Consider the following 13892-nt stretch of genomic DNA (forward strand, 5'->3'; position numbering starts at 1 on the left):
GTCTTGAGGTACTTCTTAGGGATTGAAGTTGCGCACTCAGATAAAGGTATTTTCATATGTTAGAGGAAATATACTCTAGATCTACTTAAGGAGACAGGTAAGATTGGAACAAAAGCCGCCGACACACCTCTTGAAATGAATTGCAAATTGAAAACTGATCAATGTGATCTTGTCGATAATGTCCAAAGTTTTCAAAAACTTGTTGGAAAACTTATTTATCTTACAGTCACCAGACCAGACATCATGTATGCTATCAGTCTTATAAGTTAATTCGTGCATAAGCCCAGGTCTTCACATGTCGACGCTGCTCATAGAATCCTTAGGTACCTTAAAGGAACTCCCGGGAAATGAGTTTTAATGAAGAGAGGTCAGACATTAGATGTCATTGGATATTGTGATGCTGATTGGGTAAGCAACCCAAATGATAGGAGATCAACCTCTGGCACTCTTGTTGGAGGTAATCTTGTCACATGGAAAAGTAAAAAACAATTAGTGGTTGCCAGGTCAACCGCAAAAGCTGAATACAGAGTCATAGCAACATGCACATGTGAACTGATATGGATTAAAGCCTTACTAAAGGATATGAATATTGAAACTAATGGACCCATGAACTTGATGTGTGACAACATGGCCGCTATCTACATTGGAGCTAATTTGGTGTTTCACGAACGAACCAAGCATATAGAAGTTGATTGCCATTTCATACGGGAGAAGATCCAAGATAAAACTATTCAAACACTTCATGTCAAAAGTGACAAGCAATTGGCCGATATATTTACCAAAAGTTTGGCAAATGAAAAACATCAAACTATAATTCACAAGTTGGGACAGATAGACATTTGTGCACCAACTTGAGGAAGAGATTGTTATTCTCTTATTAAGGAAGAAGGTGGAACCAGCAAGCGAAGATCTCTCTCGGATAGGCAATCTGAATATCGAGATCTCAAATTTTTCTCTATAAGGATTAGCTGCTATCTTCGTGGATGTAGGCAGTAATGCCGAACCATATAATCTTGTTCTTCTCTTGCTCTCTCTCTCTCTCTAAACTCTTGTTACTCTGTTTTTGTCCCTCTTCATAATTCTTAACAAGTTTCAGGCACGGGCAACCTGGTTCTCTTGTCAAATCATAATCAACCATCATCATCGTCAAGATCAAGATTCCGAAATCCCATGGACATGATTTTTTTTACAGAAAGAGAGAAACAAAAAGAAAAAGTGTGTGAATGATGTCAAACTCTATATTTTTTTCCCTTGTGGTTATCCCTTTGCACAGTCCCTGCCTTGATGTTTTCATTAATAGCAGTTGGTGGCAGAATGAATGTGTTCATGAGACAGGTGATGAGTCATGTGATTGCAGTGGAGCTTGTCTTCATTCTTGTTCCTGTAGAGGGGATAAGCGGATAAGAGTTGGTAGGCTTAGGTTTAGTGCCTGTGTCAGAAGGTGTCCTCATTGGTCGAGCACACGAGCAAACCCCACTTGATTCCCTTGGTCGACTGGTTGCAGAAATAAACTTTAATGGCTTCCACAGGGGAAAAGTTGCAAGAGTACAAACTACAAAGATCTGGGGTGTTATTTTTATTTTTCTTTCAGGTGGGTAGTGGTAAAATCTCTCTCTTCCAGTAAACTTAGGAAGACTTGTGCAGGGAGCATGAGGTAAAAATGATGATGTTTGTACGAGTATTTTGCTCTAGTGCATTATTTTACCGGAGTAAAAGATGGTAGCGTCAAGGAGCGCAGCATAGCTGGTTGGGTTAGTGCTGTTGTCGTTCAAGCTAATGCTGCCCAAACCTCTGAAAGCAAGGAAAATTGGGAGCCTAATGCAAAGTAACTAATTAATTGAAAGGTGTATCACTGTTAACATTGATGCCGATGAAGCGCAGGACCCTAAAGATAGGAAATAATGATGGTTTTGGAACTACCTTGGTTTTTCACGTTCAATCACCATCAATAAAGTTAAGTTAAAACTCAAGGGGTTTTCAATTAGATATTTTGGAATTCATGTGGTTTTCAAATTCGTCATTTGCCTTTTGGTCAGCTTGCACAAAACTACCCTTATGGTCGAGGATCGTTAAATTGGGTAAAGGAAAAACATCAAATTTAATTAAAAATATAGCATCACCTAGGCCTTAATTGGAATGACACTAAAGTTTAAGGAAAAAAAAATCTATTTGATAAATAATATGTTGTCTATCTGGGATTTTGTAAAGATTTTAAAAACAAAGGATGGCTTGGGAAACACTTTTTGCACTCAATTAGGAAGAAATAATTTTTATATCATTTTCTAAAGTTTCTAAAAAAAGGCTAGGTGTGGAAAATTCAAAATGTAAAAAGGTATTTGGAAAATAGTCAATAAACTGCGGATTCTTACAGAAAAACTCGATAATTTAAGTAGTAGTTGAAAGCCAGATTGGGAGACATAATGGATCAACAAGATCCTGGGGACCATGGATTCTCATTCTTAGCTGGATCTGTCCCCATGTGAAGACCTGAAAGCTCAATTACAAATGTCACTACACTCCTTCAGAATATGAGACTTTTTCATATTGGAATCTCAAAATAATTAAAAGCCACCACATGGATGATCATTTGGTAGGTCCCAATGTTGGAAATTATGAGCCCCACCAAAAAATATTTGTAAAAATATATTTTTAGTACACCAAAGAGTTCTAAATGGGTCACATGATCTACAGATTTTAGGGCATGTTTGATAGCTAACTGTAGTAAGAAAACAACGGATTTGAGTACCATGAATTTTAGATCTATGTTAAGTTACCAAAATCTCAAATTTGAGAAGGGATGTGGGGGGAGAGTTAGACATATGAACCTCAGATATAAGATCATCAACAAACACTTAAAGCTGGCCATCGCCCCCGGCCAGCCCAAAGCCCTTGTTTGCAGCCCAAGCCCAACCGCTTAGTTATTTGTCTGGCTAGGCCATCAACTTTATATCCATCGAGTACCTTGTTCAAGGTCCGCTCATATTTGAAACTCTTAACGTTTTACATTTTAGTATCTCAAAGGGCTTTGGTAATGTGCCAAGAGACTCTAAAGGAGCCATCGGCAACACACGAAGAGTTTTCACATATATATATATATATATATATATATAAGACTGAGTCGGGCCCCCAGTCTCTGACTCGGGCTAAATTGGCACAGCGAGTTCTTTTATCGGGATGGCCCCAATGTCAAATAATCAACCCAAGCTCAGCTCATCACAGGCCGAATACCCAACTACCCATTGGGTAACCGGCCCACTGCCCACCCTTAATTGCTGCCCACCCTTAATGTCTCGGACATGAGATCTGAGGCTGAATTGGAGTTCGCAGTTTTTTTTTTTTTTTTTTTAAAATAAAGTGGGGAAGGGGTTGGGACTATAGATCCACAGTTTCCCATGAATCAGTGGTAGCCTCGGATTTAAGATACGAGGCTATCAAACATATTCTTATGGGAGATATAATTCTGACCTGGCAATGACTGTAGTTTGGTGCCCTCACGAAAGCTTATTGCTCCCAAAAGCTGTGGGCTCGTTAAAAGGTTGCCATTTGAGTGCCCTCTCTTTCCTTATGTTTGTATTTTTCTTTTACTATTTTCCTGCGTTTGTAGACAATCGGCATACTCATTTGTAGAGAATTACTAAACAACGACATTTTGTTTCTGAAATTAGGACTGAAACCTGGAATTTTGATTCCATTCCAGTTCAAGGAAGAACCATGATTCTGAAATTTCATTCTTGAATCAAAATTCCAAACCATCAAATGCCAATGGAATAAAACATTAGATAAAGTGTAGGAGCGTTTTGTGTTTTCAAAGGTTCAAACATAACTGGATGAGCAATTTGAATTCAAATTGAAACTAAAAAACCCACGTTTGATTGATAATCGGATTCTTTTGATTGTTAAAGCATTTCCATAACAAAATTCCAAATTGAATTAGTCGGACTTGATAAGAAAATTCACATCTCATTAACAATCAAAGCTCAGATGTGGAAAACCGTTTCCCTTACCATAGTTGGGCCCAAAATTGAAGTAGTTGGATTTGTTAAGAAAGATTCACGCCTCATTTAATAATCAAGCTTCGGATTCGGCATCTGATTTGGGCAGGTTCGGGTAGTTTTCAATGTTCGATCTTAATCAGGATCCCATCAGATTAAGCAGTATCAAATTAGGCGAATATCTCATCTAAATTCGAACCATTCACATCCATGAAATCGATGATTCCTTAAGCTGCGAGACGTTGCCGAACTGCCAAGCAATTGCAACTCCTCTTTCTTGCTTTGGCAGTCTACCATTCACATTCCGCAAGCGGCCAAATAAAATGAGTGGATCTAATTGAAGGCAGGCGTTAGAAAAACTCTTTGCTATACCATCCATTTAACCTTGGTTTGGTTTCTTCCAACTCAAGTTGAGTTGGCGATTTAAATTTGACAACAAAATAATTATGTTTATTAGTTTCCAAAATAATTATCTTATTATAAGGAGGAAAGACGCGCTTGTTTCTTTTTAAACATACAATGGCTAAAGTTTACTTACGAATCTTTTTTCGTATTTGGCATGATTTTGATAATATCAAAAGCTCAGTTATGTTCTGAATATCATCAATCTTCGTGTGCTTCTCCAAAAAGCTTTTCATGAATTTTATAATGTTTTTTTTCAATATTTGGTAATTAATACCGAGGGGCACAGCTAGTATTATGACTGTTATTTCCTTAAAATATAGATTAAAATATAGATGGTGAATGTACCACACTCTAATTAATGAGTATGTAGCTTTCCACCCAAATACTAAAACAGCTATAAACTTCAAATCAACTGAAAATGAAAAAGGAATTCAACCTCCTCCAGATACCTCTCCTATATTCGGTAATAAAAAAAAAAAAATTGTATTTCTTAGGGAGACGCCTGCGCCACCCAGACATGGTAACATCAATTTATTGGTTTCTATATTTTTAAACAGTCTCTGAAAAAAAGATAGATTCCGGTTTTAAAATTTTGAAGAGTTTATTTTGCAGCAAACTACAAAAAAAAAAAAAGTAGATGTAGAAGTCAAACCAGCGTCACGAGCCATACATTCGGTTCACCACTTGAAGTTTCATCCAAGAGGGTGAGGATGGGAAGAAGGAGGAGCTGGATTTGCAGAAGCCGCCATGTGAGTGACGTAGAAGCAAGGACCAGCTGGGGCCTCAATTTCGCTTTGGGGAAGATAAGGATGAGCAGGGGGACCCACCACGCCTCTGCCTGAAATTACAACAGGAGGAGGAAAAGCATTTGCTCCTGCAGGCCGCATCTGAGAAAGATAGTCGAGTCTCTGACTCTCTGTAGGGAGAAAAGGTGAAGATGCCACCGTTTCCGTTCTTCAATTTTTGAATTCGAAAAGCTCATCACTATTTGGAAAGAAAAAGGGAAGATCCACCCAATCCTTTAATGGAGGAATCCCTTTGTCCTCGCAACTCCAAGTTGGCAACCCATCAATGACAGTCGCCCCCGCCCACCGTTTCAGGCCAAAATCAGTAGGCAGTGATGTGTTCTTCCTCCTTCCTTTTCGAGTCCGCCATTTAAGCAATAGCTTTTTCACAAAACTAAATCCTGCTCCTAGACAAAACTCATAAAATTCTTATATAATCATAAAATCTTTATATATATATATATGTTGTGACGTCTGAAACCTACTACTCCACACTTTTTAGCATCATTAGGGAAAAGAACGAAGAAAGGACAATGCTGTCGACGTTGGTCCCCCCGGCTCCACGGCACCTGGCCTCCACCACCCTCCCCTCACTACTTATCCGAAGGAATAAAATTTCAACTTCTATTTTTTAAATCTTACAGAGTACGCCTTCTCAGGTCCCGCTCTATCTTTTGTGTCTATCCTTTCACGCCAGCGTTTATTTTAGCATTTACAATCTTTATCGTTTCGATTCTCTTATTAAATTGTCATTGTTCCGGGACCAACCTCCATCAATTCAGAAAATATTTTCGTCTTTGATATTTTTTTTTCTTCTCTTGGCAGTTGGCTCCACCAGCCGCGGGCGCCCCCAGAAACAGAGCCCCCTGCATAAGCAACTAACCCCATAAATTTGTCAAAGCGTTAAACACCAACCAATTAATATCTCAGGAAGTAGATAAATTCATTGCGTAATATCAAAAGTAAATGAGAAAAAATAAATAAATTACCTCGAATACTTCAGGAAGAAGAATGATTGCACGGGACGACGGACGGGGAGCATTTCCGATGACTTCACGGGTTAAACGCAACGGAAACGGTGAGCGGAACGGCGGATTCCGGCGCACCGGTCGGAAATGAGCCGCCTTTTATGTGGTTTTGGCAGTTTTTTCTGGCTTTCTGTGCTGCGGTTCTCTGTTGCCAATGGTGACAGGTCCGTTCAATGTTAATTAATATGCTTAGTTTATTTTGATTATAAGTTGATTAATGAGTCCTCGGCTGTTCTGAAATCAAAGCAGAAACAGAGTTCAAAGTATATTAACATATTGATTATGTACAAAGGACGCGCGCGTCCCTCATCTCTCTAGATTTCACTCACTCCTTTTGCATCCACAGTGTCTTGCTCTATCAGCCGTACAAAATCTGATAGCAGAAAGGCTGATTTGTTTTTTTGAGTGCTCTCATGAGTTTTACGGTGAAGATCTGCCGAAGACTGGCCGGTTCTGTAAAACTCCGGCGCCGGAGAGGCTGAACGAGAGACGTTCTGGTTAAGAGGACAAAATTATGCATATACAGACTCACACACCTTGATTTTTCTTTTTTCCATGTTTTCTTGCTTCGACGCTCACTCTCCGGCTTTGGACATGTTCGAGAGGCGGCTGGGACGAGGCCGGAAGGCGGCCCTCCGCCGCTGCTGGTGCGACGACGGGCGGATCAGGGTGATGAGAGCCCTCCTCACCCACTCGCCCTCCACGGTACCGATCCGGACGAGCGAGTTCGTCATGGACGACCTCCTGGCGTCGAGCCGGTTCGACGGAGAGCCCGTGTTCTTGTGGAGGCTACACCGGAAGGACCCGGGGTGATTCGTCGGCGAGCACATGCACGTCTTCCTGGGCGCCGGCGACGACAGGTTATTCTGCTTTTTCACGACTCCGCTGCGCTGAGACGAGACGGGCAACCGGGAGAGTGATCGGCTCGGGGATCTCGCTCTATCGAGGGAAAACCTGACGGACGGCGCGGACGCAACGACGTTAACCCTGGTCGGAGAGGCGGATCTGGTGAAGAATCCGGCGGGCGGGGAAGAGAAGGCAGCGGAAGTGGAGCAGAAGGAGGAAGAGGACTGCGAGCGAGTGGCGGAAGAGACGAACCTCCCTCCCGGAGAGATCGATCTCTGGAATCCATAACCGTGAGATTTGGCTCTCGACGATGCCATTTTTCTCTCGTTTTCCCGAATCCGAATCAGAAGAAAGTAACAAACAAACAAAAAAAGAAGGAAGAAATCAACAGAGAAGAAAAGGAAGAAAAATGCTGATGAAGAAGACAAAGAAGAAGAAGAAGAAGAGGAGGGCTTGGGTCTCTATTTTGGCAAACCGGGCATCGCTGCAGCGATTCCTTTATAGGAATCGCCGCTAACAGTTTTACCGCCGCGGTGAAATCGGGCTAACAACTTTCGGTTTTCCCGCTTTCTAGGGTTTTCCCTCCCTCCCGGAGCAAACCGCTAGCGGGTAACGGGGCGCTAGGGTTTTTGGTTAACTCAACCACGGGGACCGTTACTCGAGTTAAGATTTAACCGCGAAGGTTTAGAGTGGGGTCCACGAGGTCGGCCTTCCAGTTCCATGCTGTGGGCTCGTCATGCCAGGTGGGGCCCAACCCCTATCCGCTTCTCCCTTTCCAATGGGTCCTCACCTCACATCCACCGTTCTGCCACGTGCCCCCCACAGTTTTTTGTTCTCCAATATCTATATATTTTGAAAGTCGGTTTTTAACGTATACAATTGTATATTCAAAATTCAGCTTGAGATTGGATTTTATATCATGTGAATATAAAAATCAAATTCAAATTGTGAACTTAAAAGACCGGACGCCAATGTGGTATAAACTTTTCTTCAATTATATTTGTATTAGAAATTGAGTTGCAAATACATAATCTTTTTAACTCGTTTGATTTGAAGGGACAAAAAATCTCTACCACCTAGATGTATTCGAGACTAGGGATGACCAGACCCACTAGTCCACTTGAATCTGGGGATCATGTGGTCGGTCAACGGGGTCGGGACAGGTGAACATGGACTTGCTTTTAGTGGTTAGGTGCGTGATCGTGCGTTTGCACAACATGAAATTGACGCCCGGACGCTTTCATTATTGGAGAGAACATGGGCTGTCCCCAGCGACACATGACTGTCCCTGTTTTCTTTCTTTTAAAAGCCCTTTGTGTCGCTGTGATGGATTAGATTGTGTCGTTATTCTGCATTAATTATGAATTGATTACTTAGTTTATGGAGACAACACGATATATTTAATGTGGTAGAGGAATTTTTTATCCTGTATAATCTGATCAATTTTCTCACCAAATCAATTAAATTGATTTTTAAATTCAAAGTACTATGTCAAATCTTTGGTTTCTTTCTTTCTTTCTCTCTCTTTATCTCTATCTCATAGGTACAGTGTTTGAATCAATTTTCTTCTATACTAGATATCCAATTAAGAAGGCATTTGACAATGAGAACATTTTGTCTTTGGAAATAAATGTTCTTAAATTACACCATCAAAGAACACCGTGTCCTTGTTTTAAAAAATATATTATGTGTATATAAGACATTTAATTATGAAATGTATGGCACATTAACCATAACCACATTATGTTTCCAAAAAATAATAGTACTCTTCTTGGAAGTGTATTCTAAGGACATATATTCCAAGAACACATTGTTCTTTATGTCAAATGCCCTTAGAAACTTTTTAGTAATAGAACCAATCTGAAGTGATTCAAAGGGAATGAATATGAGTGTTAGGAAAAAGTGACTATTGTGAATAAATGAATCTGAGTTTGAAGGTGATAAATCATGATCGAGTGCCAAATAAAGGAAAAGGAAACAATATGTTTGATGTAAAGTCAGGAACTCTTTTCTGGAATATGCTTTCCAGAAATTTAAAAAAAAAAAAGCCTCTGCACACAACATACATATGCCAAAAGAAAAAAAAAGGGCATTTTTGAAATTATAAAAAAATGTCCTTTTTAATCTTTTCATATTTTTCGATTTCCTATTTTGTTTTTATAAAAAGTTTGTTTTTATATTTAAATCAGAGAATTTTCATCACTAACCATATTAGCGCATCAAAATTTCATACATATTTTCCGCTTGTTGCAGCCTTTAACTATGCAGATACAATATCCAATATTCTTCACTCGCCAATTGATATGGAAATTCTTTTAGTAGCTTCATTTTTGAAAAGTCTTCGAGATTATTTAATTAGTTAGAAATTTTTGGTAATTCATAATTGTTATCAAGCATATAATATATCACAGGCCAATTGATATGGATATTTATTAGTTTAATTTACCATGCAGGTCAGGAAAATAAAGAACTTGAGACTATTTAGATAGGCTTGATGATTCATGCTTATCATGGGAATCGGATCAATCTTCATAAAAGCATGCTTCATATACAGTAAGAAATTTAATTGATTTCTGCCATTTACTCCACTCTTTTCTAGAAATTTATCTTTATCCTGTTACGTTTCCCACAGTTTTTTTAATTGCTTGAAAACTGTGAGAGATGTTACAAGATAAAGATAAATTGAACGTAAATCCTAAATACTGTAAAAGAAAAAACTTGAGATTATTCTTATTGATTAGATTTCTTATTGGAGCCATCTAAAGATAATAAAAATCGAACATTATCGGCTCTCTCTGGTCTCTATCTAATGAGAGAGGATACGAGACTTATCAACTAAGAGATTCGGTAGTAAAGATTGATCATTTTCATAGTTACCAAAAGAAGTTTTATTCCTTAATTAATTAATTAAATCTCATCGATCTTTTTTCTAATTGGCAGATATTCTTCAGTGCAATTTAAGATTTAGTCAACTTTCCAATTCAATAAACATCCATATTCTTCATCTCTAAACAACAGTAACTGTTATATTTGCATGTATTAACCGACATGGCATCTTAGTGGCTGATATATTAAGAAGTTATTTTTATTATTATTTAGTTCATTATGAGCGAACTTATCGGCCCAATCTTGCAAGTCTTCCTCGGGAGATGAAAACTGATATTTGCAACACTCATCCAATGACCACTTCGCAGAATGTATTATATGTTAATTATAAGGTGAAAACGTAGATAGTGAACCAATGACATTACTAGTTTCTGACTTTATTTCACAATATCGAACTTTATCTGCTGAATGAAAAGCTTATAATTTTCGAAGTATTTTGTCAACTGCATGATGCCATGCATATGAGAAGATGACGATACCATGTAAAGTAAAACGCAGCAATATTTACATGTTCATAGCTTATATATATATATATATATATATATATATATATATATATATATATATATATATATATATATATATATATATATATATATGTTTATTTATTTATATGTATGCATGTGTGTGTGTGATGTATCGTGTGTATATTTACAAATGACATTACTAGTTTCTGACTTTATTTCACAACATCAAACTTTATCTACTGAGTGAAAAGCTTATAATTTTCGAAGTATTTTGTCAACTGCGTGATGCCATGCATATGAGAAGATGACAATACTATGTAAAGTAAAACGCAGCAATATATACTTTTTCATAGCTCATTAATTTATATATATATATGTGTGTGTGTGTGTTTACGTCATTAATTTTTCATCAACATATCTTTCTTGACAGATTGTTGATGCTTCATTAGTAAAACTTGTAATTGGTGTCACAAACTGCCTTCATCGACCCGTGCTTCGTTTGCAAGATAGTTCCGAAACATACGATAGTTCAATGCTTCCATATACTTGAAGACCGCTCTAATACAAATATGAAATTACTGATTAACATTTACGTGTTTGCATCGCTAGAAATCAGTAGTGACATAAGACTTGCATGACTGATAATTCCATCAGTAGTAATGTGGACTTCACACCATGGGATGTGCATAAACAACATTTGAAAGAAGGTTCAATTTATGATTAATGAATCTACGTCTATTATTCATAAATTAAAAACATTATTTCTTTTCACATAAATACATGAATTTTATACACAAGCTATGATGTTATCTAGGGATGTATATGATTAGTACAAGATATGTACTCAGAGAAAACAGTATAATTTATCCAATACCTGAAGAACACGTCCAGCACATCTGCATTTATTAGTCTGGCTACTGACTCCCTTGTTGCTTTCTTTTGATCTATCATGCCATTAGCCACAACAACTCTGATCCACATGACTTTAATAGAAAACACCTAGAATATATAATAAAGATCCAAAGTAGATAATCCATGTATTCCGTAGACAACTTTGACCCTTATAGTCACTAAGCCTAGACATCGGGTCAGGTACCCGGTTTGGGCTCGAGCCCAATAATTAGGTACTGGGCCGGTTCAACTAGGTTGGCCCGACTAAACACAGTTTGGCATGATAAGATATTTTTAATATTATTTTTGTTGATTTATATATATATATATATATATATATATATATATATTATTACGTTAATTATATTTATATATGATTTCATATTTCAAACTATTTTTTTAAATTTTGACCAAGCCAGGCCAAACCAGGCCCGAGCTCGGGGTTCGGGTGTCGGGCCGAGGTTAGGCCCTAGACATTGGCTATAGCCTGGCTTGAGCTCGACTCCTTATTGGGCTGGGCCAGCCCCATGCCTAGACTAAACTCCACCACCCGGGTAAGAGACTGAAGTTCCTCCTCCTCCTTAATCCCCCCTTTCCCTAGGCAATTGAGTGAACCGTCCAGAGTACCACCTACTAGCCTTTAGAGCACATAAGAGTAATGCCCATGAGAATCAAACAGTCGGCCACATTTTCACCGTAATGCCCATGAAAATCAAACAGTCTGCTACATTTTCACCGGCCCATCAGCTCAACCAGTTATGCTACAGCCCTTGTGCTCTCGAAACTTCAATTTCAAATAAAAAGTTTGCTTTCTAATTAAACAAGCAGTTTTTGCTATTTTGAAAATTGGAAAACATGTTTCAGTTTCGCATCACCGCCTGCATACAGTTCTTCGCTTTCTGTTGAAATAGGAAATATAGAGACATCAAAACAAAAGATATGCATTCTAAACAAATAAATAACAAAAACCATTGATGCTTTCAACTGCAACCTTTGATCCTTAAGCTCATACCATTGTTTGCTATACATCCCACATTGCGAGCTACTTAAACTGTAGATACAAGCTCGATACTTGTACGTGTAGTTGATTTTTTTTTTTTTTTTTTTTTTTTTTTGTGACATGAAAAGGGTGACGATTCATGGTCATGGCTTTTCTGTCGTTATGAAATCTTGATGGAAACCGAATTGATACATACAAAAATTTTAGAGCATTTCCTATATATTTTCATTCATAAATTATTAATATGAAGTACAATATCTTTTATTGGCACATCAGAACCTTCAGGGCCATTTGACAACAGTAACATATTTGCTATTGATTCATGGCTCCTGTTTCGTGAATCTGTTCCATTTTTTAAAGCATATTTATTGGATAATAACTGTGTGTTACTGCTGCCAAGCTGCTCCTTTATGTGTTGCGATATACAGTCCTCTTGATATCAATGAAATTATGATCTCACAAAATAATTTTTAGACATTTAACCAATGATTCAATAAGACAAGATGCATATATTTCAAAGTCCGATCCTGCCATGTGTTGGATGTTAAGTTCATAAGTTCACTTGTTTATTTTTTAGGACCAGTGCCCTCAGGTTTCGACTTGCTATATACTTTTATATATGATTTACTTTTTCCCTGAAATTTATTTGGCAATTAAGTTTTTGTTTTTTTTTTTTTAGTCTTGCCAATATGTAACAAGGGTATTTTGTGCATTACTTTTCACAATCTCATCCATGAATGTTTTCTGCATGAGTAGAAATATAAAACAAAAAAAGCACGTATTTTCAATGTTCAAGTGAAATTTTTATAAGAATTTAAAAGACAATTATCGAAGAACTTGCAAGCACATGAAATCTCATTTATATATATTAAAGAATTATGATTCTTCGATTCTCATGGTTTTGGTCAATTGGGGTGCACTTAAGTAGCTAGATTAATAACATAAAAGATAAAGTAATACTGGATAATAATCTACCTTGGCAGACATAAGGAGGAAATGAGCATATACATTAATTTTCTCAAAGCAGGGCTTGTTGCTAAAGATTTTGATCGAGTTTCCAGATCTGGTTAATTTGAAGACATTTTTACTTTTGTAAGAACTTTGGATACATATTGCATTTTTAAAGTTTTCCACTTGTTTGGGAAATTTTCATTGAAATGATTTACATTTTTTTCTGTATTAATTATCAATATGGCACTATGTTTCTTTTTTTTTTATATGAAGAGAATGGCTCACTTTTGCTTACTATAACGGTAGAAGAGGTGCTCTCAATACGGCTGCACACGAGCCAAGTTGAGCTCGAACTTGGCCAGCTTGAGCTCGGCTCAAAAAACTCGAGGTCGATTACGGCTCAAACTCGAGTCAAGCTCCTTACAGCAAGCTCGAGCTCGACTCATTTAACTTGTTTAGGCATTAACTCATGTAAGCATTAATTTGTTCAACTCGTGTAACTTGTGAAAATTTGTTTTTGCCCAAAAAGTGAAAACCGGTGATTCGGTTAACTGATTCTAACAATATTATATAGTGTACTGGTTTGCAAGTCGAGTCGTCGAGTTCTTGAAACTTGAACTCGACTCGTTTATCGTTTCGAT

General features: G+C 37.7%; 1 protein-coding gene across 2 annotated transcripts; it reads right to left on the minus strand.

Annotated features, from left to right (window-relative positions):
• Positions 1 to 5787: 5787 nt before the first annotated feature.
• Positions 5788 to 7538, minus strand: LOC116253554 (uncharacterized). 2 transcript variants are annotated; one of them, XM_050077676.1, is made up of 2 exons: positions 6172 to 7538; positions 5788 to 6048 (listed from the first exon to the last, which is right to left on the minus strand). In XM_050077676.1, the coding sequence occupies exon 1, from the start codon at positions 7371 to 7373 to the stop codon at positions 6786 to 6788; it is 588 nt and encodes a 195-aa protein (XP_049933633.1). In that variant the 5' UTR covers positions 7374 to 7538; the 3' UTR covers positions 5788 to 6048; positions 6172 to 6785. The 2 variants fall into 2 exon arrangements, with proteins under 2 accessions (XP_049933633.1, XP_031484277.1); XM_031628417.2 differs by having other exon boundaries at positions 5788 to 6060.
• Between the last annotated feature and the right edge of the window lie 6354 nt (positions 7539 to 13892).

Source organism: Nymphaea colorata, chromosome 4 (assembly GCF_008831285.2).
Source record: "Nymphaea colorata isolate Beijing-Zhang1983 chromosome 4, ASM883128v2, whole genome shotgun sequence".
Taxonomy (NCBI): Eukaryota; Viridiplantae; Streptophyta; class Magnoliopsida; order Nymphaeales; family Nymphaeaceae; genus Nymphaea; species Nymphaea colorata.